Source organism: Sardina pilchardus, chromosome 9 (assembly GCF_963854185.1).
Source record: "Sardina pilchardus chromosome 9, fSarPil1.1, whole genome shotgun sequence".
NCBI lineage: Eukaryota > Metazoa > Chordata > Actinopteri > Clupeiformes > Clupeidae > Sardina > Sardina pilchardus.
In genome coordinates, this window is record NC_085002.1 from 17,983,861 (window position 1) to 18,009,583 (window position 25,723).

The following is a 25,723-nucleotide window of genomic DNA, read 5'->3' on the forward strand; positions in this document are numbered from 1 at the left end:
CATCAAAACGGTGCAAGGATCCCAGTGATCGTGAATTTTTCATGTCTTTTTGTTCACCAACATGCTTCAAAAACAGTGACCAGTTTAAATGAAGGATGTGATGAAATATAGAGTAACGTAACGTGATGTTCGGTATGTTAAGTCTGCATAGATAGCTGGTGGAAATATTCGGGTCTCTAAGGAGCAGGAAGGCAAAAATATTCTTCATTATACGAACTTGCTCATGGCAGAGGGAGATTGAGAGAGAGAGAGAGTTGATGAAGTCATGCATTTGCGTGCTCATCTCCCTTCCAAATATAGACTGGTGCTGGCACACCCACAGACAGATAAGACCATTTTGCTAGATAACAAACACCACACAGCAACACACACACACACACAGACATACACTCACAAACACCATCACACACACACACACACACACACACACACACACACACCAAGTCAAGAGCTGCTTGCCATCTGTCAGCAGCGCAGTGTTCCAGGTCGAGAAGAGTCATCTCTGCTTGTGAGTGAGAGCAGAAATTGACCTCATAGTTAATTATCACCTATCAGATCATGCATTTTCATGTCAACGTGCGAGATGATTTCAACTAGAATATCCCCTTGGCTCCTCTTCAGACTGAACCCAGATCTAACAGTAAATGTCAGTTTGTTTAGACATGTATTTTACTGACCATATACATTGATTTGAACCAATAAAAACAACATAAATGTCAGACATTATAAAAGCATGATTGCATTTGAGCATTGAGATGCATAGATACTGACCAGCAGGTGTGTTGTAATGGACATTTTCTGATTAACAAACACTTCATAACCATAACCAAGGCTGAACAGTGGCAGCGTTGGATGAGACCACCTGATGGAGGTGTCTTTAATTGAAATCATACACAGTTATAACCCTTCCTGTCCCTCTAAGGACATCATTATTGGACTCATATATGTAAACTAAAGGACACCCCGCAAGAATCCTGGCTTAATTACTGCAGAAGCTCGTTTATGGTACAGTCGACTGTTTGAAGTTGAAAGAAGCAATTCACTAATCACATCTCCTTTGATATGGAAATGGTCACTCTGGGCCTGTTTTCATCCAGGAAACATCCCCAACCCTCATTACTGTAACACCCGAAAAAAATAACACGCACATATTTTAGCTCTCATAAGAATTGTACTGCATTGCAGTTTCACTGCTACAGCCTTTACTACTGCGACGCTGTTAAACTGAGAGCAGAACTGTCCAGGGCACAGCTCTGGATGTCACATTCAATAGAATGTCAACAGACAGGCCATCACGTCTGAACAGCATACCCATGCTTCACAAAATGTCTCTTAAGTGCTGTGGTGGCATAGCAACACAGAGAGCACTGAGCTTCTCTGTGAGGGCCTACTGCACCCCAGGCTAAATTCAGGAACGGTCCAAATCAGGGAATGGGGGAGATACAAATCCAAGCAGCCAGAAGGTGACTAATGGAAAATTTGACAATTTCACTCACTACTTTTCTTAGCCTGGGTGTTTTGGCGCACGATTTGATTTATGCCGCTAGGGCAGCCAGGAAACTACCGCCCTAATTTTTGCCTCAGATAGGGGACCAATCACAGAACAGGGGGGAAAGCAAGACGATGATGAGCTACGCACAGACACATTTAACAGACATCCGTGGCGCCCTATGAACGGATCTGGGCATTCTTTCAAATACGAGAAAATGAACGTTTGGATGCCAGACCACATGTCATTGAGAAGTGGTAGGCGCTAGCCAGACTATACTTTTCTACTAATTTTAAGACAATGTCTGACAAATACTGTACAGTATGTCACTTGGTATGTGAAATCTGGTTTGGAATGTCATGTAGAAAGACACAACACAACATCTGAAAAATACAGATACTTTAATTTTACTGCAACTACACAGTAGTTGAATATGGTCTACTCATATACATGGTTTACGTTTGTTAAGACTGAGACACAAGTCGAAAGACCATGTTACACACATTAAGTCATACACAGAGTTGTCACCATATACAGATGCCAATGCACCACAGAGGTGACGATAAGCATCACCACTTGGTTAACTAGGATACACATGAGCTGACTTCTTCCATGAAACCTCGTCTCATCCACATTTAATTCAGACACTGGCAACAAAACAGTTGAGTAGTAAGCTCATATTTCAATAGTCTCGACAAAGTGAATGATACTGGTGCATTTCGGCTCCATGGACACCATCCAAAAAAAAAGCCCAGGCTATTTTGTGTTCGGTGTCTGTAGCTAAAAGCAGCTCTAATGCTTTAAGCCTGACGAAAACCTATTAGTCAGATACAGGGGAAAAGACCGCTGAAATGAGCCCAATTAAAATGAATATGTGGAGTACGATTAAGTGATTATCAGAGACCATCCAATCTATCCAATTAGCTTGGGCTCTCACACAGCCGATGTCCATAGCTTCCTGTGGGTCCATCTAGTTCAGTTTAGTTTATTCTGAAGGTGGTTTCTGCTCTATCTCTGTGAACTAGTTATATCTTTTTATATATATATATATATATATATATATATATATATATATATATATTTTGTTATAGCTCTGTATTTGGATCTAAACATAGACATTGGGAAGTATAATGCAGGAGTGAGCGCCGTACTGTATAGGATGCAGAGACGGGGTGCGGAGAGTCCCTTAAGAAAACCATGCAAGCATATGGCTGTTGAGCTCCATTGTGTACTTCGAGCACTGCTTTTTCTGCAGACATGCAGTTTTTGTCTCTGAGCGTTAGGTTTTAGCATGTACTTCGAAAGAGTGCAGGAGACTGTACACTGTAAGAGTATAACCCTAATATAGTAAAACATAGTCAAACTCAAGAGTGAGGTACTACAAAATATAAATCATTTGAAATTATTAAGTGATGCATCTTAAACAAATCTGGATTTTGAGGGTCCTTCTAAAAGTTTGTCTTGTGGGGAAAAATACAACATGCAAAAAAAGCCCACCAAATGTTCTCTTTTCAAATAAGTGAATGCATCACTGTTCCTTCCATAGTGGGAGGCATTTTTCCCCAGCTGTTAACGTTTTTGAAGCTTGACATGGTGTATGCTTAGTTTCTCAAAGTCTCTGAATTATTCATGCTCAGCTACAATATGTACTGCCTCTGTTGTCTGCCTTCACAAATACAGTTGTGTCCTAAAACACCTTCCAAATGACAACTCTGAAATTCATGAGGCAAAAAAAAAAGACACATACTGTCCGGCTACCCATTAGAGTGTGACAAAGAGAATCCAGGTCTGTCAATGGGATTGAGTATAGCTCTGGAGAAGAGGCCACCCCTCTAGACATACATTCCACATGATATAGCAGCTGCTCAGTGCTTTGACCCTCCTCTCGTTCACATGAAACAACATCCATTCAACTGTCCAAAAGTGTCATTGTGTCTAATAATTACTGACGTCACTGTTATAAAAAAAAAAAATAGTGAGTACTGACTCCGAAAATGAAGGACGACAAACAAATTCAACGTGACAAACTCATCCAACATTGTTGTGATACAACTGCAGCATGATTGCACAAACCATTCCAATCCCCACAAATGATGTGGTGGAGAGATCAACAATGCCTATCTGTGGTCTGTCCAGTGGGCCGGGATGATTTGACTTGTACTATTGCTTTTGCCGCTGCTGTATGGACAATCTGTCATGAGTCACACCAGTCAAGACAACAGTAATTTGTGAAAATGTTTTGAAATGTTTCTCAATGTTTATGGCAGGACCAGGATAATAATGATGTCGACTTAGTATAGACACAGACTAAAACTTGTAGCTACACAGATAAAGCTGTGCCCTAATACTTTCGGAATCATTTTTTTCAATCAGTGCCTAACATACAGGCTTGGCTTTTCTAGTAGGCTATTCAATTAATGTCGCCTGATATACTTATATGATTTCATATAGTAATATATATTTATATAATTTGTTTACATATTTTGTCTTGACAGAAGATACATAGGCTATGTGAGTATACCTACACCAATTAAATGCACCATATACCATAGTTTTCCTTGAAAACCCTTAAAATACTCAAGACATCTCAGAATTCCCTATTGGCTAGTCATGTCTACTCCTAGTCTTTGGCAGATCTGAGCAATTTCAGTCCACTTAGTGGACCGAGGGCCAGCAGAGTATACCGTAAGTAAAATGGACACCATTTAAAGTGCAGCACACAGCAATTCTATTAACTGTTGGAGATAATCTATATTCATTTTTAATTAGTCTAAGTACAATTTATGAAACCTGACACAATGGTTAAGAAGAGCATTGATTGAGGAGAAAATTTGTTAAGGTAGAGGAACAGCTACCAATTAATGTGTGACAGCTGTATCTTCCAAAAAAAATCACTATGATGTTTACTATTGTGGATATTTAAGAACGTTTAGCTACTTGGTTCCTATGCTTACCTGTCATACCGCTGTGGACACTCACGCCGATTAAAGCACAGCATAATATTGACTACAGACAAGAAGCCATGTGCCCAGAATACAAGACTGGCCTCGGAGGAACTCACATCACAAGACATATTCAATGGCGAGGGCCGTTAAACACGGACATATGAAATAGCCCATAAAATAGAACCAGTAAACCCCTGGCAGTGTGCGTGCTAAGGCCTGGTTGAAGCTCGACAAGGTTCTTTTTTTTTTTTGCCAAACGACACAGAGCTCTTCCGTCCTATTGTGGCTTCTTAAAAAGATTTGGGAGACCCTCTTTGTCTCCTAGTAAGTGCCACTCACCCCTGCAGGGCAACGTGAAAGACAAATGGCTTCTCTGACATAACTGGATCAGCACAGTTCACCTCGTAAGTTCCGGGCTGCTTGCTCGCTCGCTTGCTGACGTTTGCAAAAGTCACGCGATCAGCTACATTGACTTCACCTCTGAGTCCCTTCCCTTTTTCCCCCCGTTTTCGCTCTCGTTCGACGCGAGCAGGGAAGGTAAGTCCGAAAAAAAGGTGGGCACGGCCCGGGGGACATGGCGTCGGCTCCAGCTCCAGCTCCAGCTCCGTCCAGTCCTCACTCTTCGCTCTCCTCTTCCTCGGTCTTATTGCCCTTGCTCCAGCGCTGGAAGCAGTGGACGGTGGAGGCCAGGAAGAAGCTGGCCATGATGGCCACCACCGACACGGAGATTCCCGAGAAGATGATGATGAGGAGGTCGGTGAGGGTGAGCGTCACCTGGCACTCGCGGAAACTGTCCTGGGAGAGCTGGTTCAGGGGCACGCGCCGGCCATCCATGGGCAGCGAACAGTCCAAGCCGTCTACCCCTACAAGAGACAAGAGGCAGCGTCATAGAAGTGCTCTCACTTTACTATGCAGACAAAAACGTTAAAACCAGGCACCTCTGTCCAGAACGTTCTAACAATCTCTCATAATGTTCAACAATTCATACCTCTGACCAGAACGTTCTAACAATCTCTCATAATGTTCAACAATTCATATGATAATCATTCATCTGAACTAACATCTGTGCTAGCAGCTGATATCTCATATAAATGCTGCCATATATTCAGGCAGAGACCTGGACACTCCATCTAAAGTATATCCTTCATTTAATAACAGTTGGCAGAAGTTCATAAAAGGCTCATGAATGCATTGGTAAATTGGTAGTATGGCTTTGATTGACTATGTCATTTAATCAATGCGCTTAGTCCCGTTTTAAACACGGCACATGGCGCTCGCTGCCAAAGTAAATTAGGACACAGAGTTCCCAAGAGGAGGGCAAAAGGAAAACCTCCACAGTGGATGGAGGCCTGAGACAGAACCTGCCTGAGGTGGGGAATGGGGATATAATAAACGTATCCAACCAGGCAGTGAAAAGTAACACATTGTAAGAACTGGTATTTACCCCTTGGTGTCGCTTTCAAAGTGTGTTGAAAACTGATGCAAAGAGTCATGTTTCTGCTAGGCACAACACAATACCAGGCATTCTAGGCATGCAGTGACAGTGTCAGAGAAGCCATTCTCCATTACGCTACAAGTGTACAAGTGAGAACAATATTTGAACACATGAAATGTTCCACTACCAAGGTCATGTTCACTCTGTGCAGCCGATCGTGCGGTGGGAGCACTGGATTCATTTCCAAATTGTGTACATTGACGAGGGAAGGACGTGAGAGCCCCCTTAATGAGAGGGGCTTCAGGAAATAGACGCCGCGTCTATTTACAGCCCCGGTGTCCGTCGGGGAGCACCTTGACTAGACTTGTTACAGGACACACGTGTGATAAATCAGTAGGGAAATCCTTTTAGCCCCTCCGTCAGAGCTGACATGCGGTAGATCACACCCAGCCCCATCTCAACAGGATTTGAATCACTTTACGCAGGAGGAGGTGGGGGACTTTCAAGGACAGCTATTTTACAACCTGAGGGGGCGGAGTACAAACAAAACACAAACAAGACAAACAAAACACATCAGACTTTTACGGTGTGCTTCAAAAACTTCTGCCTCACAACCTTTGTCCCCTCCGAAACATTTCCCAGGACAATGTTTGTCTTTTTTTTTTGTCAAACATATATTTCGACAAATTTTAATCTTTCCGGAAGGCTGAATATCCTGCAACATGTCTCTCCTCCACGTTCGTAAGGCAGCTGCTGCCGAAGAGTCGGATTGCTGCCACCGCACAGCAATTAGCGAGCAGCCAGTAAATATTTTACACGCTGATGGCATCATCCAAGACACGAGGTTAACCCTGCGACAGATCTGGCAAGATTACAGGCGCTAGTAATTTGGCGGTGTACACACCTCCGCAAGCTGCCGAGAGACAGTACTGCACTGAAGCACTTATGCTGCAGGGACTTCTGGATCCCTTTTAAGAGAGATGTACCATTGCCAGTAGCCTACAGCTGTATCATTTACAAATGCCCACATTTCCATCATAAAGCATCAGAAACACAAAACATTTTCTCTCCAGAAGAGTGTATGCCATGAGTCACATCGAAGCAAACAAGATGTAGATAGGCCTATGATATTAGGCTATACATACGAGCTGTTTCAGTCTGTCAGAAGACATTGTTATGATGCAAGGATACAGTCACCCACCACATCTGTGCTGAGGCAATGTTATTCAGTGTTATGTGTTCCGGGAACGCAACGGCTGCTTTCAGTGTGTCTGAGAGAGGAGCACGGAAAAGGGGGATGAACAGAGGGAAGAAGAGGAGGAGAGGAAAAAACAAAGAAACACTGAATGCTAACCAATGTCTCACTCTCGGTGCTATTGGTGGTTGTTGGCACGGACAGACACACAGAGCCACGGCTGCCGCATCTCCGCTCTGCAGACCGTGAGCCCTTGCGTGGGGGATGTAGCTATATTCAGACACACCGTCAGGGTCTGTGCTCACGGAGAGTGGGATTTCGGCTTGTTAACAGCAGAGTAAGTGCAGCTCACATCCGTGGTGCTCTGTGTCACAACGTTTCAGTGTTAGAGCGTAACCAAACGTGAAAGGCTCCCTCATTCAAATAGCCTCTTATGTAAGAGTGGATTTTTCCCTCTGCTTCAAACTAAAAAAAAAACAGAAGGGGTTATCCTCTTTAAATTTCAGTCTTTGATGTCTAAGAATATAAAAAGTCATGTTAAAATAAAGACAGAGCAAAAAAATAAGGGTGGATTTCCTGTAAAGGGATACAGCTATTCGCCCTGGGAGGCGCTTGCGTGTAGCGCGGCAGCTAGCTAGCTAGCCTTTTTTTTGTGTGCGCGGTGACATCCATCACACAAACGGCTGAGCACGCGACACCAAATCCCTGTGACAGCGCGCAGCCAGGCAGGCAGGCAGCGCCAGAGCCTCGACTCCCAGCCCGAGGGGGCTCGCACACAGCCATGCTCTCTTAGCCTGTGAGTGACAGCCGGGGCCGGGCCTCCGTGCTGGAGTGCTCGGCTCGGCTCGGCTCGCCTTTTACATGCCTGTTTGTGGGAGTCGCAGAGGCCACTTGAGGCAAAGGGAGGGTGAGAGGAAAGAGAGAGCGGAGGAGAGAAACACGGAGAGAGAGAGAGAGTGGCAGAGCGAGGGAGAGTGGAAAGAGGGGAAGAGAGGATGAAAGACAGAGGGTGGGAAAAGGTCACATGTACTCTTGTAGCTTTATAGCGGAGAGAGATGGAGACACTGACAGAGCGGGGTGGGAAAGGTAAAAAGAGGGCCCTCAACGCACTGAACACGGAGATGGAGGCTCAGTGGATGTGGTAGTGTAAAAAAGGATAAGTGAGAGGAAAGGGAAGAACAAAGGGAGGGAGAGGCAGATGGGATGTTTTTAGGGGTGAACCAGAGAGCGTCACATGGTCGGGTCAGACCCAGCTGCAGGCTCCAGATGTGACATAACTCACAGGGAGTTTCACTGACACCACTCACTGTTGACCTCTGACCTCCCCGGCCCTCTGACATCACTAGCCATCTGATCCCATCAGCCATTCCACTGTCCATCTCAGTTCACAGGTCATATGATCCATGACTCAGCACTGACACAACATGGAGCATGCCATCGGCCACCAGTGTCAACGATCCATCTGAATAACGCAGGAATCAGTCACAGACATTCAAGAAACGAAATCAATTTAACAACTTAATCTGGGATTTTAGTAAAAAATAAAAAATTAAAAAAAAGGAATTTTTAATCCTGAGAAATCAATCTCAATTTGTAAAGGATCCTTGTTACACATGTAATTAAGTGAATAGCATATCTATAGCATCACATCTTGACAGAAATCTCAAATAGAATCTTCACCCATCGGATAATCCAGGCCTCACTATCTCAACAGACCAAGGCATGCTTCCTCAGTAAAGATGTCAGAGACAGTGCCAATTACTGCCTGACAAATTCACATACATTTAATCCGGCTCTTCCACATACACATACAGAAACATGAGGTCGTGACTCGCTGATGTAAATCCCGATATGTCGGCTCGCAGGTGGGCTTTGGAGAGGAGGCTCATGGGAGGTGGGCGGATGCTAACAGAAAGTCATAGGACCTCAGCTGAGACGGAGGAGAGCTAAATTTGTGCTGCAGACAGAGAAGGGTTGAACACGGTTGAGTTGCTGCACAGAGGACCTGTTGAGAGGCCTGTGTACTGTAAGTAGGAACATGTAGGAGCAGGGACTGTTACAGAATACAGAATACAGATGAGCTGTGTGCTTTGGACGTGTCAGCCATATCTAACGCAGATCATGTTTGCAAAGGATTTATCACGGGAGTGTTGCTGATCATCACACATCTCCTTCTCAAGCTGTGCCAAGCAGCAGCCAACTCGTTGGTTCTGAGCAAACAAGATTAATGGCTTGCTATTTAAATGCACACGGTGCAGTCTCTGTGGAAAGTCGCGGACCCTGTTGACTCCATTCGTAGCCCTCTGTCTGAGGGGGAGAAGGCCTTTCTCCCTCCTCTGCACCATCCCCGTGCCCTGTTATTTTGATAGACACAGTCTCGCGCCTATCTCGGAGCTAGCTTGCTTAGCATATGCTTAGGTTTGAGTCATTAACTTCTCCATCTGTTCAGGGGCAAGGCAAAAGGACAGACCCATATTGCTGGGGTATGGAAAAAATCAATATCCCACATCATGAGTGGCGCATCTGACCTCTGGGTACTGTGGCCTGGTTAAGAGATTTTTCAGTGATTTATTGTTGATATTATGTACTGTACAGCAGGATATATTTTTATACTTAGTTACTTTTTTTTACTGTGGTTACTTTTCCAATGTCGGAGGTGGGATGAGCAGGTGCTCTTGACTAAAAGGGCAAGAAAGGTCAATTAGCTTTGGTAATATCAAAGCTTGTAGGTTGTGAATAACATGGCCCAAGGTTACCAACTACACTTCAACAACATCCCTAGGGAACCATCCACAGCTTTACATAAATCCAATTGTGGATGAGCTATCACGCCGGAGCCAAAGCCATAAAGTATAATATGAAGCGTTTTGTGTACACAAATGTCTGCTGATATTTACTTATGCAAATCTGTTGATCAATTTCTGTAATGATTTGTTTTAAACGTTTAATTGCATGCATTAAAGGATCAGGATGTACCTTGAGCCAAAGAGCCAGATAAAAAGGCTTATCTCAGGTCGCTGTTCAGCCTGTTCCCTGAGTTTAAGTCATGATCGTCATCAGTCCCCCAACAAGACCATGCCAGAACCAACGTGAGATCAAACAGCAGCGACAGCAGCAACAGCTGATGTTATTCTTGTTATCATCACACGGACGAGCTGAGAGTCGCTTTAACACCTCTGGCGGGATGTAACAGGAGCTGCGCGATCTGACAAACGCACTAACTAACGATTCAGACAAAGGCATGGGAGATGAGATTTTTGTAATGTTTTGTAATGTTTTGTTATATTTGATCATATTTGAATGGCGCATGCCTTGTTCTTAGTCTTACCACTTCTGACAGAGTTCAATAGAAAAGTCTGTGATGTTCACACATACAAGACCTGTAGCCATTGGGCTTTTTGTAGGCATTGGCTCAACACCATCACACCATGCAGATTAAGAGCCTCTGTACATTAATGTACCAATTGCCCCACAATGCATTTCAATGTTTTATTTCACCGACAGTAAACATGGAACCATATTATCTGACTGCCGTGCTGAACCTGCCAAGTCTTTTGATCAAGCTCTTTGATCTATGCTTTGTGTACTGCTGAATCAAAACTACTGCACATATTAGCTCATGTTTTAGACTGCCGGAGCGAGCCAGTGTGTCCCCTGTGTGGGTTTTGCATTTACAATATCCAACAGGCCCTAACCATCCTCCCACCACTACTTATACTCCTCTAGATGGAAAAGCCACGTGTGTGTGTGTGTGTGTTTTGTGTGTATGTGAGAGAGGGAGAGAGGGAGATAAGGAGGCAGAGTGGGAGCATGTGCCTGTATGTTTGCATGTGTGTTTGCGTGTATGTGTGTGTGTGTGTGTGTGAGAGAGAGAGAAAGTGAGAGAGAGCAAGAGAAAGAGACAGACAGAGAGCAGGAGAGAATAGAAAAGGAGACAGAGAATGAGTGTGTATGCTTGCATATGTATTGTGTACGTCTGTACTTTGGATTAGCACAGCTGTGCATCCTGCCACAGATCTAGACATCCATCCCATCTCACAAATCACCCTCATCGCCATGTTTATGTCATGCTTTCCAGGTCTGTCCTGGGATGCTTTTTCACCTTTTCCCATCGTTTTTACTGAACCGCTCAAGGTTATAACACCTTTTTGGAAAAACACTTATGTTTCACGTGGGTTGTGAGTTGTTAAGTCTTGTTTTCACACCACACAGTGTCTAGCGAAACCAGTTTGTGGCCAAGAGCGGCTTAAGCAAACAAGCAAACACTGACATCCGAGAGAAACGATGGAAAGAACCGCTGCTCTGTTCACCACCTTCCCTATCCACAGCCAACAGAGACACACAAGCAGTATCGGAGGTGTCTGCTCCGGTGTCTCGATGCCAGCGAGCGAGGCCGAGCGATCTGAGGGGCTCAGGTAGCACACTAGCTGACACTCGGCTGTCTAACATGTGTCAGTGGCAGCCCTGACTGACACCCAATCCCCCCCCGTCAGCCCCATGTGGGAAGCTCTTCATCTCCTCTCCTCATCATAATCAACCTCTCGGGAAATGTGAGATTTACCTTGACTTCGCTGGCAGAAAACAGCTTCATTGCTCAGTGACAGTGAGAGACAATGGATGAAACATAAACATATGGGATCCAAGATAACTGGCTGCATATGGATATGTGCTCTTTGAATGCCCTACTTCCCCTGTGAAACATATGTGTGTTCCCTGAAGGTGTGCTAATGACCCTGATGCAGATGTTTGCATAATTAAAAGGATGCAGTTCTTATCACACTATGTATTATCTTGTATTAAAACAGTTATTACAATAATAGGAGCTATACATGTTGTTGAAACTGAGCAAAAAGGTCAAGAGCATTTCCATTTTTTCATTACCTTTTCATCAGCCTTCTGTGGGATAATGAGTTTGTATATCTCTAAGTGGCTTTACTACAGTGCTCAGCACAAGGTCAAGTCCCCTCTTCCTAAACTCTTCGAACATCCGTCAGAAAACACTTCCCCTCAACTCAGTCCATTGAGACTTTCAGTTCCAATCTCATTGTGTCTCGAGTCAGGCCTTTCTTAATCAAACTGACTTCACATTCCAATCTCCATCTCCATTAAGGCCGAAAAGCCACAGCGCCCACCCATCCCCACTCACCCCTCCTCGCTCAGTCAGGATGGGGAGATGGGGGGAGACTTATGGGAGGAGACAGGCCACTCTGGCCCGCTGGGGAGCAGTTAAGCACAGGCCAGCATTACAGCGCATATCAGCACGGCTCCTATGGGGATAACAATCAAGGAGAGTGTCAGCCAGTGAGAATGGACGGGACTGTCGGGGGGTATTCCCTCCCCGCCCCTGAGAGCTGGTGTGATTGATTGATGTAGCAGGCAATCTCAGGCGGCCATTGGAAACTTCTCATGGCCTCCCACTTCTCACTAGTTTCTATTAGCAGGCTGTCATCTGCAATTGAGATTGATTAAAGTATTGAACCAGTTAGCATGGACAGCAGTTGTGTTAGAGCAGGTGGTTTAGAATACACATTAACATGACCATCACAGATTTTAATGTGTTCTTAATTCCTTAAGGCTATGTAAATCTTTTTGGTCTTGGTGAACATGACTGCCCTGTAAAAAAATAAACAGACAGTCTCTGTGATATTGAATAACTTCTCCAAGGTTACTGGCATTCTAGCTTTTCTGACTGGCCTGACTGGTTGGTTCGGACTGAATGATTAGAAGAGCAAAAAAGCATTCGCAGGCCTCAGATCATTCATCATATTCCAAACGTACACTTTAATGCATACGGTTTGAATGCGTTCTTAATGCATATTCGTTTTTTCCATCCTTTCCACCATGACAAACTATCTTCAAGTATTTCTGAAATGACATACATGGTTGTTGTATGTATGCCATTTAAACATTCTGTGACAGCTGCAGACGTAGTACGAGAAGCACTATTCAGTGCGAGTGGAGATGGAAGCATGTTCCCAGATGGAGGTCGGGGGGTCTGTAGTGATGAGTGTGTGTGTGACAGCGAGAGCTGGAGGATGAGTCACTCAAACCAGGAGGGGGTTTCCACATGCCATGGGTACGAATCAGTGATCTCACAATCACATGATGATACTCTGCTCTCCGCAGAAAGACAGAGAGAGAGAGAGGAAAAGAGAGTGACGTAAAGACATGTCACTGGCATCTTATAACCAAAACATTCAGTGATGCACACACCAACATACACACACAAACACACACACACACACACACACACACACACTCATGCAGTCCCACATAGAAATTCACAGAAAAGAAAACAGACTGACATGTGCAGAATGCTGTCACTAAACAATAATCCCCCTTTTCTCTCTATCTGGCATGCACACACACAAACACGTATTCAAACGCAAACACACGCGAAATACGGTTTAAGACCTTTTTCTGTACACATTAACCCTGCTTTGTGTGGCATGATTACTTACTTCAAATTCTCCCTTAAGGAAGAGAGGGAGTCGTTTATTTTTTGCTTTTTTTTTGTAGAGAATTCTCCCACCGGCAAGGGTATGTGACGCTTCTTGTTTTGTTTTTCTCAGCACCATGTAATTTTACGGATGAATTAGCACTCAATGGTTGCAATAATAAATCCATAACAAACCACTGTGCGGCAACATCAGGTCAAACATCTATCGGCTTCAAGAGAGTGTGCAGATTTGGCGAGATCTCTACAAAACGACGCTCAGCTCTGCTTGAGGATCCAAACACCAATATTATAGGGTTGATTAGATATGGAAATGAAATAAACACCCTTTCAGTAGATTTGTTGGAGGTAGATTATTTCAGGGCACTGTGGTTGTGGTTTAAATCTGTACTGAGGATGAGCTGCATCTGCTTCCTCTACACAACACAATTAGGGTCCCTGTGATGAGGTTTAGACTTGTCCTGCCTGGACTTTGCTGTTTGCTGTGAATCTGTTATGGCAGTGAGTGACTTAGTGCTGTTAACTGATCGCTGGAAAGTAACTGGAGAGTTCATAAGGGGCGTTGCACTGGGAGTGTTTTAGTGTCACATGAACTCTCATTCTCTCAGTCGGTCGCACTCTGCACGGATCACCGGCAGCGAGGGCAGAGTGGCCACCCCAGGCCTCAGCACGCTTCTTGAGGAAGGGGGAGTGAGGCACGCCCCCTCTCCTTTCGACTCTGGCTGTTTTTAGAGTTTAAGTTACCCAAGCAACTGAACTTGACCAAAACAGCACACACAGGGGCTGTGAATTATAGATGGATGTTGTCCATCCTTAACCCAGGTGCAGCAATGACAGCGCTGGATCATGTTTACAGTCGTTCCCCCCTTGAAACATTTATAGCATTCAGTGGGCACTGGCAGAGATCCCTAAAAGAGATGAATGGGAGCACATTATCCTATGCCTAACAACATTAATCTGTGTCCACATCTGATATTTTGGTCTCTGTTCATGCACTCATCATCCGATCTCTCATATTCACTGTAAAATGTTAAAAGAGCTGTCTCAGCATTTCAGAAACGGTGTAGGGTCTTCATCTAGGAGTCTAACCCCAGGGTCAACTCTGATTTGTTGTTACTGTTTTACAACAATGCACGGAACTCTATTAGACCTTTGTGCCTCCTTTTTGGGGATAAGGTTTTGATTTCAGCACTTACGACATTGTATCTTTGTTACATCATGGACATTATATGTGGACATAAATTCTGACATTTGGCGAGCCAGCCAGGAGAGATACAGAGACCCAAAGCCTGTTCCATTTTCATAGAAAAAATCCTAGGATTTCCTGTGTTTGCCAAATTCACATGTCAGGAAAATGAATAGGCTGAGAGCGTGTCTGCATGCTTATACGTGTGTGTGTGTGTGTGTGTGTGTGTGTGTGTGTGTGTGTGTGTGTGTGTGTATATATATATAGTTTGTGTGTGTGCAGAGTGTGTGTCTAGGCTGGAGCCACACTAATAAAAAACAAGCCTCCACCAAGACCAAGCCCTCAACCGTAACCCAAGTACAACATGGGCGAGAAGGGTTGGAGCACTGACCCACCCGCACGTCTCTACCCAGGGTTCACATGAACATTAGTAGACTTCTGAATTGTAGAGCACAATTACACAAGGCGAATTCGATAGGCTGGCTGGCAGAGCTATATGTGTACATTGGAATCAGATCCATTAGCCGGGTGCAGAATTGACTCATTATGCAGCAGTTATCTTCAGAGAGGCATAAAGGGTTGACTGTAATAGTCTCATTTATTTTCATGAAACCCCCTGATGCACAGGCAGGAGATTATCAGGCGACCCTCATTCTCCAAATGAGTGCCCATCTGTCACTGCCTATGTGCGTGGTGGTCATGAAACCGCTGTTCCACGGCACAACAGTAGACAGTTGCATTCATACTGACCCACACATACACACATTCGTACACATGCACACTCTCAAACATACACCCACATGCATACACAAACACACATCCACACACAGTGTACTCACAGATGCACCCATGCACACACACTCACACAGTTACATTATCCACTCACACAACCTACACCCATGCACACACATACATCTATGCAGGATATAAATATACAGCTACAGCATATAAATACACATAAAAGTCTCCTATGCCCTTCCCTGTCAGGAGGCTGCACTGAAAGCACCGTGCCTTGAGTGCAGTGGAAAGCCCACTAATAAATTATAGATACTGATAAGGAAGTGGAGAAAAACAATGCTTCATAGGGAACATTTCTATAAGATATTTCTTTGTTTTCTGTGAGACGATATACTCAAGGATCATACTAGATAATCTTTGCCAATACACATGGGTATGTAGCTATTGTTTTTCATCTCTCCTTTTCAGCATTAAATCAAAGCAGCTCAAACGTCTTCATTTGCCTAAATTTCTACGGGTGACCTACAGGGCACATCCATCATCAGACTAATCCTGTGGAGAATATCCCTGAGAGTATTTCACCGTCCTGTGAGGCTTCCGGAGATAGATGTGGTCGTTTCTTGTTGTAAGTAATCGTCCATGCTCACTGTTGGATGAAAATCCACTTTCAGAGGAGGTCTTAGATGAGACCCCCTCCCCCACTGGTAGGTCATAGATCCTCAAGAATAGAGTAAAGGACCATGAAGAGGAATACAGAGTCGATTTTCCTGAAAAAGAGGAACCCTTTTTCTAAAGAGTTGAGCGTTAAAAGTCCTACAGTATGTTCTAAAATGAAGTCTTGTATTCTCATATAGGACTATAGTGATGAAAGTAATAGCACTCTGCCAAAATGCTTTCTTTTTTCATTAGCTAATTAATTCAGCCCTGAAATAGTTTCATTAGTTTCAAGCAATTAAACAATTGTGGATGTTTTATACAATATTATTGTTCCAACTTGGCTTCAAATGCATACAGTAATAACAGTTAAATAGAGAACAGTATTACTAGCCAACTTTTGTCCTTCCACTTAATAATGATAATCCTATAAGACTGTGTCTTCTTGTTTGCTAGATTTACAAAGGTCAATTTAGCTGACTTAGTTTGTTTACTACAACAGTAATGCCTTGTACTATGGCTGCTGCAGTCAGCACCTCCTCTACAACTACTTTGTAATGTCTTCTGGAAGCAAGCAGGGAAGCTGAGGCACTTTGTTCATCCCCCTTCATTCCACAGACTGTCCACAAACACCCAGCCACATTTCTCTACTGCTACTCCTGAGTAATCTTAGCCTCACAACAGAAGCACCCCGTTTATAGGGTCTTCGAATTGGTGGTGTGATGATCGATGTGCACCTCGCTAAACTCGCTTGGGGGAAATAGGGAAGTAAAAAGAGTTATGTTGTTTTCCTCCTTTCACTGGTTATAGCTCTGCCACACTCATGCATAGGAAATCGAGGGCATTTGCCTGCATGATGGAATCTCATTTAGGACTAACAGTGAAATCCCCCCCAACTGCACGGCTATAAAATGTAAATCGGAACACATATGTCTGACTAGACGTTTTAATGGAAGCAGTCAAGACAGACAGTCTACTTGTTGACTCTGTGGGTTGTATATAAAGCTCATGAGTGAAGCCTTGAACACTTTGCATTCAAGTCAGGAAAGGGGATCCATATCTTTTATTCTATGCACTACATCATTTTTTAGCATGGGTACGCTCCAGGAAAGTATGACATAAAATATTGCTAACCACACGTGATATTTTGGCTATGTTCTGAGGGCATATACCCTATGCCCCTTGTATCACACAGGACAGGATATGCATAAGGAAATATGCATATTGCAGGTTTTAGTAATGGATGCAAGGCCACATGTCAGTGAGACCTATTTTACTCCTTAGCTTAAGGCGTGAGGCAGAAAGGTCAGACATGGTTTATTCATAGGAGGACAGCGACGGCGTTCCTGAGGAGTCACGCCGAAGGGGCCCTGGGCTCCTAAGCACCCGCTGATTTGGAAATAAGTGGCACATGCGGGACGGGCCGGGACGCCGCCGCTCCTCTTGCGCCGCAGCCACGCCTCGATTTACGAGCACAGCAACCCCCCCACACCCATTGTCGGGCACACCATCCGGCTGGCAAGAGTGAGAAAGAGAGAGAGAGAGAGAGAGAGAGAGAGAGAGAGAGAGAGAGAGAGAGAGAGAGAGAGAGGGAGTTGGCAGGTGTGCCTGGGCCTTGGCTCTGGCCGGGCTGCCGCTAGAGTGCCTCCTCACTGCTGCCTCCACTGCTGCTGCTGCTGACGTGAGCTTGGCCTCCCTCCGCCGAGTTAATTCACTATGGCCGTCGCCCAGCGGCATCGAGGGCTGTGTGATGAATGTGCGCTCCACTCTGTACGGTGCCCGCCCCGGATGGAGCTCGACGGCTCGTGCCAGCCTGCCCGCTTCCTGCTTATCCCCCAGTCTGCCCCACCAACACCGCATCTCATCAACACCAGCTTCCGCGACAAAGAAAGTGCTTGAGTTGCGGATGCAGTAAGATGGCACTGCCATATGTTACACGGGCAGCAGAGGCAAGTTGTGGGCAGGTTGTGGGCGGCACAAATGTGAAGTTTCTGCAGGTTTTCTGCTCAACAGCAGCAACTGTGGGACAAGAGTATTATACAGCAATATTCTCACATGAATTTATTCAGCTGACAGTCAACAAATGACTTTCAGCCGTTTCAAAAAAAAAAGAAAAAGGCTTACAATTCCAACTCTTGCAGAATTGGCGCCCTCCATTGCAAAAATAAACATGGATGGAGATCTTTATTTCCATAGCCAGCAAATGGAGAGGAGAGCCCTGGGACCCTCCCAGATTTCCCAAGGTTGCTTGGGTTTCAGAATTGAGGTTACTCTAGTAATCCATTTCTCATGATCTCTGCAGGGACATGGCTTTTATACGTAAATGGACAGAGCTCATGCAATCTCTCAAAACAGTCCACAGTCCACCGTCACAATGCAAGTTTGAAGTAGACAAGGCTCTTGATATTACTTTCTCCTCTTGTGTGAATCTGAATTCTTGGCACAGACACAGTGACAGCTGCTCTTCCTGAATTTCTTTATTTACGGTACTTAATAACTTATGTTTGTTATGACTTTCATTCGCTATATATTTCCTCTGGTGCCAAGGATTTGCCTTTTTTTGGTACCCAACAAGAGACCCAGACAGATGTCTGGCCCCAAAAAAGCTATAATCTTCCAAGCAGTTTATAGAGTGGACTTTCTCTCCTCTCATAAAGAGGCATATCATTTCAAACGCTGACTTGGACAGCTTGCCTACCGGAGAGAATAATTAGATGTAAAGGTCCCTGATATTTCAAGGGCAGACAACCAAGGAGGGTAAGAGTACCTATTCATGGTTGACTGCTCATGAGAGAAGATAATAGACAATTTGTGTATATTCAACAGGGAGCCTCGTCTAAGAGAATAAAAGCAATCTGAGGAACTGTACTGCATTCCGGATACACAGTGTGCCCATTTCTCAAAAAAAAAGAGGATGCAGCTCTTCTGCGAAGCAAATGATCTCCTTGTAAGCAGATTTGAGCCCATTGTGACTCCTCTCCTTTGGGAGCTCTCTGTGATCCTCTTTGTCTCTCTGTGTGTTTCTTTCTCGCTCACCATTTGTGGTGTGTGTGTGTGTGTGTGTGTGTGTGTGTGTGTGTGTGTGTGTGTGTGTGTGTGTGTGTGTGTGAATGTGAGTGTTCCTGAGACGATCGCCCGAGCCATGCCAACACGTCAGTGCCATTCCCCAGTCGGGTTGAGCAGAGCCAAGCCAAGCGGAAACGCAAGGCTACACAATGCCAGGGCTGCCTGGATCCAGCTCGCGGGCACTGGGCATGGGTGGGCGGCGGGGGGCTTTCTTTGGGGGTTTCACTGATTACTCTAGCCACTGAAGCAGCAAAGATGTGACTGAGCTATATATAGACACCTGGGAAAAAAAACAGATACGCATGGCATTCACAAACACAACACACAAACACAAACACACACACACACAAACACACACACACACACACACACACACACACACACACACACACACACACATACACAAACACATGTTTGAGATAAAGACTGTGCACAAATAGAGAGATAGAGATAAATAGATGGATAGAGAGATATAGGGTATGCAGAAAGACACAAATAAACACACACACACACACACTTCCCCGAGGGTAAGATGGCAGGTGCTTGGCATGCATGTTGCATGAGTGTGAAATCATGACGCACATTCCTGAGTGGAATGCTAAACGTGAGCCGTGACGAGGCTGGGGGTTTCGTCCTGTTATGTGGGCGAATGTGGAGAGACTCCCTCCGCCCCCCCACCCCCATCCACACATCCAAAGAAGCCCTCTCTGAATCCACAGCTTATTTGCCCTTTAATACAGAACATACCCTCCCCCAGTGCTTCATGTGTAGGGGTGGGTAAAGGATAAGCTCAAATTAGACCAGAGGAAGGAGTTCCTCTGTGAGCCAAACCAAAATAAACCCGAGAACAGTGCCGGAGGGCACACAATGATCTGCTACAACTGGACAAAGCTAACACTCACGTGAGGCTTTTTGGAGGTTGACAAATTGAGAGGCAGTAAAAAAGTAAGTATGTCGTGGTGATAGTACCTTTGCTTGTGTGGTTATGGGGGTGCGGTTGACTCACCATTGGGGAGCTTGTGCCGGTTCTCCATAAGCCAAGCAAACAGGTTAGCGAAGTTGCAGTTGCAGACCCACGGGTTGCCCTCTAGCCTGACCACCCGCAAAGAGGGCAGCTGGCTCAGTGCCCCCACCTGTAGGCCGGAGAGGGCATTGCGCTCCAGCTCCAGCTCGCGCAACGAGGTGAGGCCAAGGAAGGCGTCCTCGTTGACCGCGCTCAGGTGCGGGTTGTTGCCCAGGCGAAGCTTGATGAGGCTGCGCGACTCGCCGAACGTGCCCTTAGGGATCTCCGTGAGGTTGTTGCTGCCCAGGTCCAGGAAGACGAGGCGCGAAGACGTGCTGAGCGTCCCCGGCTCGATGTTCGAGAGCGAGTTGTTGCGGAGGTCCAGGTAGACCAGGTCGCTGTAGAGCACCAGGAAGTCGGCGGGGATGCGCGGGATCCAGTTGTCGGAGAGCAGCAGGCGCCGCACGTCCAGGGGGATGGAGTCCGGCAGCCGGGTCAGGCCTCGGCCGCTGCAGTCCACCGTGTGCGGGTCCGGGCACAGGCAGCTCGTCGGGCAGTTCTCCCCCAGAGCGAGGAAGGCAGAGGCCAGCAGGGCAAGGAAGGGGCTGGAGCCAGCGGACACATGGCAACATGGTCAAGAGGGGGGGAAACGAGTGGAGAGAGAGTGAGAGGGGACAGGAGAGGGAGAAGGAGAGAAATAGAGAAGAGGGGGGAGGTGGAGGAGGGGGCAGGGAGGGGAGAAAAGGGGTGATGGAGAGAGGGGATGAGAGGTCAGAGGGTAGGAGTGCAGGAGAAAGAAGGGGGGAGGAGGAGGGAGGAAAAGAGGAGGGGAAGGGGGGAGGAGAGCGCGAGGAGCGGAGGGCAGCGTCAGTGCCCGCGTGCCCAGAGCATCCCACTGACTGGCGGAGGGAGACGGCGGAGCCAGAGGAGGCTGGCGACGGCGGGCGGCGGGCGAGCCGAGTGGCCGGAGCGAGACGCTGACCGCTGTTGCTGCTGCTGCTGGTGCTGCTCGCCGCCCAGGATCATGGAGCAGGCAGACTGGCGCGGAGCGGCACACGGGCTGGCTTTGAAGGAGCGAGGGAGGAGAGAGAGAGGAGGAGAGGTGGGAGGGGAGTCACAGAGAGAGAGAGAGAGAGAGAGAGAGTGGGAGAGCAAGAGAGAGAGTGAGTGTGTGTGTGTAAGAGAGGGAGAGAGAGAGAGAGAGGAGAGAGGGGAGATTATCCAGTGGAGGTAAATAGAAACTAGCCAAGCAGGGGAGAATGGCACAGCACGAGAACACAGACACACGAGAGAGAGAGAGAGAGAGAGAGAGAGAGGGAGAGAGGGTAAGGGTGAGTGGATGGGGTTAGGCTGTGGAGAGGCGTGGGTGGGGGGTGGAGGCTGGTTGAGTCTCGGGGCTAACCCGCGGTGGCTGGAGAGCACCTGACGGAGGCAGAGGGAGCAGCAGCAGCGGAGGAGGAGAAGGCAGCCTGCGTCTCAGACACAAAGGGCTCAGCGGCGAGGAGACTCCGGCGTGGTGCAGGAAGAGCAGCACTCCAGCATCCCTCCATTTGTCTGTCGCGTCGGACCGGGAATTCCAGATGTCTGATGGCTGAGAACATGATCCCCCACCCCCCCCACCCCCTCTCGACCCCCCCTCCGGCTCCTCCGGGCTACTCGTCGGCGGCTGATGTCACGCGACAAGAGGGGATCCTAAACGAGGAGCGATTCCCGACGACGAGCACTGAGGCGCGCGGAGAGCTGCTTTTGTTCTCCCTTTCTCATCTTTCCTCCCTTGTTCTCTCTCCCTCTCTTTCTCTCGCTCTCTCTCTCTCCCTCGCTCTCTGGCTGCCGTGTGGATCTGCGGCTCGATGCCCTGGCAGCAAGTGAGCCTGATAAAGAAGAACACAGAGGGGAAAAAAAAAAAAAACTCTTCACAGCAGGACTCCACCACTCTGTTGCTATGGCAAACACATCGCAGTGTCCACAAAGAAATTGTCTGCATACAAATTAGCGTCCGGACATTGGTGCAGACAGACATGCACAGGGCTGCTTACCTCCATTAGCGCTCCGTGTTTGTGAGTCTCTCTCTGTCTCTCTCACTCTCTCTCTGTGTGTGTGTATGTGTGTTTGGTAGAGCTGTTGCGAAATCCCTCTCTATTACAGTATTACCAGCAGAATGTGTGAACCATGCAGTCGCGTCACGTGACGTCCCCCCAGATTTTCTCACAATCACTGTGCTCTCGGCGTTTTTATCAGTGAGTTTCAGTGTCTGTGTGAAGGAATAGGCTGCAGTGGATAATAGAAGCAGACCCAAATAAAAAGTTTTATTCAAAGAGACTGATAAGGCTTAATTATGGCATGCGGAGATAAGCACACCAATGTGCATAATATGGCCCCCCAAATGATGAAGTATTCATTTGCTTGAAAAATATTAATTCCCAAAATGCTAGAAATGCAAACTACAAAAATTATCTCTCTCAATTTAACTCTCTTAACTCGATACAGAGGTCAAATCCCCCCTCTGGTTATCCATTATCCATTCTATGGCAGTAAATCACAATGTCTTGATTGACAGCCTTAGTGTTACATCATCTTTGAGTGTCTTGTCAAAACTGGGACAACATTACACAACATGGCCATGTCAGAAGGCTCCTTTAGGCATCACTGTCAAAGGAAATGTTGATTCTGCAATCATCAACTGTTGCCTCCATCGTAAAATATCCACAATGCCTTAACAAATAAGATGTTCTTTTTGTTATGAAATTACAAAGAAGTCCCCTCGAGTCATAGTCAATTACACCAAATACAGGAAGCGTAGAGAGGCTTTTAATTCAACTAAGTAGCAACTCAACATCCTGATCAGTCACTTAGTCTCTTACGGCAGGATAGACCAATGCAACACATACTCTACAAGGGGGAATTTCTGACACAGACATTAATTCTCATTCTCAATTAAGGGTCTCACAGGGGATTCAGGGCCAGGGAAATGGAATTAGAGCGATGGCACACTAGGAGAGAAGGAAGTGGAGTATAGAGGAGCTGACTGAATTGTACAGAGACAGCCTTGAGGGGCAGGGAGGTAGGACAACACTGTGGTAAGTAATGTGCAACAGATCATAAATATTCCGCACTGACGATGCTTAATGTGTGCATTACTGCATCGTTACATGCATCGCATTTTTTTTTATCGTTTTTAATTTGTGTGTGTGTCGTATGCCCCTTTTTCGACTGGACTAATCAAGGATACGTAGTAGGTAGTTGGTTTTTGCCACCATTACTGTCAGTGCTGTACATGATTTATCTTTTGCCTCCTCTGCCACTGCAACAGATGCTCGTGAAAACACCAAGCACAGGATGCTTATGAACCTAACCACGCTGAGCTGTAAACTTCCCATAAAACATTTCCAACCCACACAGAATCAACACACACACACACACAGACTCCTGTAACACTGCAGCCGCACAAAGTTATCTCTTCGCTTTGGCCTTTTGCAGTCAGCGAACAGGTGTTCCAGATTATGACCTTGTGAAATTATCTTGTTATTCAATCAAACCCTTCCATGCATTCCAAAACAGTATAACACTATATCCCCATGCAGATTAATTTTCTGGCTAAGGGACATGCTCAAACATTTAATGACATTTCCTCTTCCACTGGTATAGGTTATTGGGTTGTTGGAAATGTCATCAATTTCCATTTGCAAACGGCTTCATGAGATCATCATCTTCTCTGGCCAAGAGGTATTAATCAGATTCCACTAAAATGACAAACCATTTGTCACATTTAAAGGAAACAAGAGTATTATAGATTCGGCTCATCTAACGCTGACCCTTCCCTGATGCATTTGAAAGCCTCCTTTACTCTGATTACTGTCACTGCTGTGATTACTACTCAGTCACCCAACATGTGCCATCTGCAAATAACGCTGTGCCGTCAGCAAAACAAGCATTAGTATGTGTGTGTTGTGTGTGTGTGTTTGTGTGTGTGTGTAAATTAGACAGTATCGACTTCACCTGTGACTTTCTGAAAACTAATGAGCCCGATGTGCCATGATCCTTCTCCGAATCATTCAGGATTCCCATCCCATGTCTCGGTGCTGTGAAGGGGACTTCTAATGCTCCTTAAACCCGCAGCCAAGCACATTGCTTATTCATGAAATGGCTTATTACCACCTCACCAGTGGCTTATGCTGCCATTCCTCTTCCATATCTGCATAATTCTCGTGGAAAACGTATTTACCGCGTGAGGCTCATTTGGGTGTAATGGATTGTGAGGGCACCCTCATCGCAAAAACCGCCAAGGCGCTAATCCTATGCCTATCTGAGCTTCTGATGGAGGCAATAACGACTACCGCTGATTTAAACAGGAGTCTGCGCTGAGGAGCGTCTATCACATTAGCTGATAAGAAATATCGCTCTGTCCTACAAACATTTTCAGTCACTGCCAAGCCAAGCGTGTCGTATTGCGCTCTTTACTGGCAGAATTTAAGAGGCCGTTTAGTCGGACCAGTTTCTGTTTTATTTCACTGCCTCTGGATGTCAAGGTGTCTTTGCCTGAGCGACACTGCTGAAGGGATCGTGCTCCCAAAATAAGTAGGAAAAACCTCATGGCTCCACATAATACTCGAATGTATGTGTGTATTATATGTATAGTGTATTACATGTATTAAGTTGGGGTAACATGGGTGGCAACAAACTCAAGGCAACAAACAAACAAACAATCAGCACAATTTGGCATGCTTAGTGGCAGTTGATGAATTTCAGGATGGACTTTCATCAGTGTCATCAGACCAAAGTCAAAACATGTCAACTTTATTAAATTGAGGATAACAAAATGTTTGGAAGGGTGGACTTTTGGCTCTGCTCACTCACTTGACAGTCACTGTTGTTGGATTTTAACCAAAGGGTGTTTGAAGGGGAATGAACTCTTAAGTCCCACACTTGCTCTATAGCTGTTGAGGATGGTCAGCACAAACATTAGGCTGATAGATAAGAGGGATAAAAAGCTCACGAGGTGCAGGAAACACAACACGTCAGACAGAAATGTTCAACGTCAGGCACAGTTCCCCTCAAGGCCAGGCGTGGTCTCGCCCGAATGGACGCTTGAGGTCATGCGAAATGGTCAGGTTGAAATTGCCCGACCACAATAAATAATCCTCGTAAAATTTACAGGCATTTCCAGTTTTCATCCCCCACTGTCCACTCAATCTGCTCCATCAAGGACATTGTCAGCCTTCAAAAATGTAAGATGAACACAGGAAAGACTATGAGCATACATTTACAGCAAACATTTATCATGACAGGATGTTTCAAGGAGACCATTTTGAATGATCGTTTCCACTTGTTCATTTACACCCACACTTTAAGGGGATTTTCCACTTGGCTGTAGTCTGAATCACAGTTTCATAGGCCAACTCTATAGTGCTGCGTACAGTTCTTCTCTAATCCACACAAGGGCTCATTAACCCACATTAAATGTGGCTGATTGCACATGTCAAACAAAGCATATGTAAGAGGCCTTTAAAGAGCCATGGTTTTTTGAGGATGTCGACTCATCCACAAATACTCACAAT

General features: G+C 45.8%; 1 protein-coding gene across 1 annotated transcript; it reads right to left on the reverse strand.

Moving 5' to 3' along the window:
- Positions 1-5,049: 5,049 nt before the first annotated feature.
- Positions 5,050-20,800, reverse strand: lrrc38b (leucine rich repeat containing 38b). The gene is given in 3 exon segments (XM_062544857.1): positions 5,050-5,297; positions 20,172-20,766; positions 20,768-20,800. Coding segments are annotated over 3 exon segments (876 nt in total).
- Between the last annotated feature and the right edge of the window lie 4,923 nt (positions 20,801-25,723).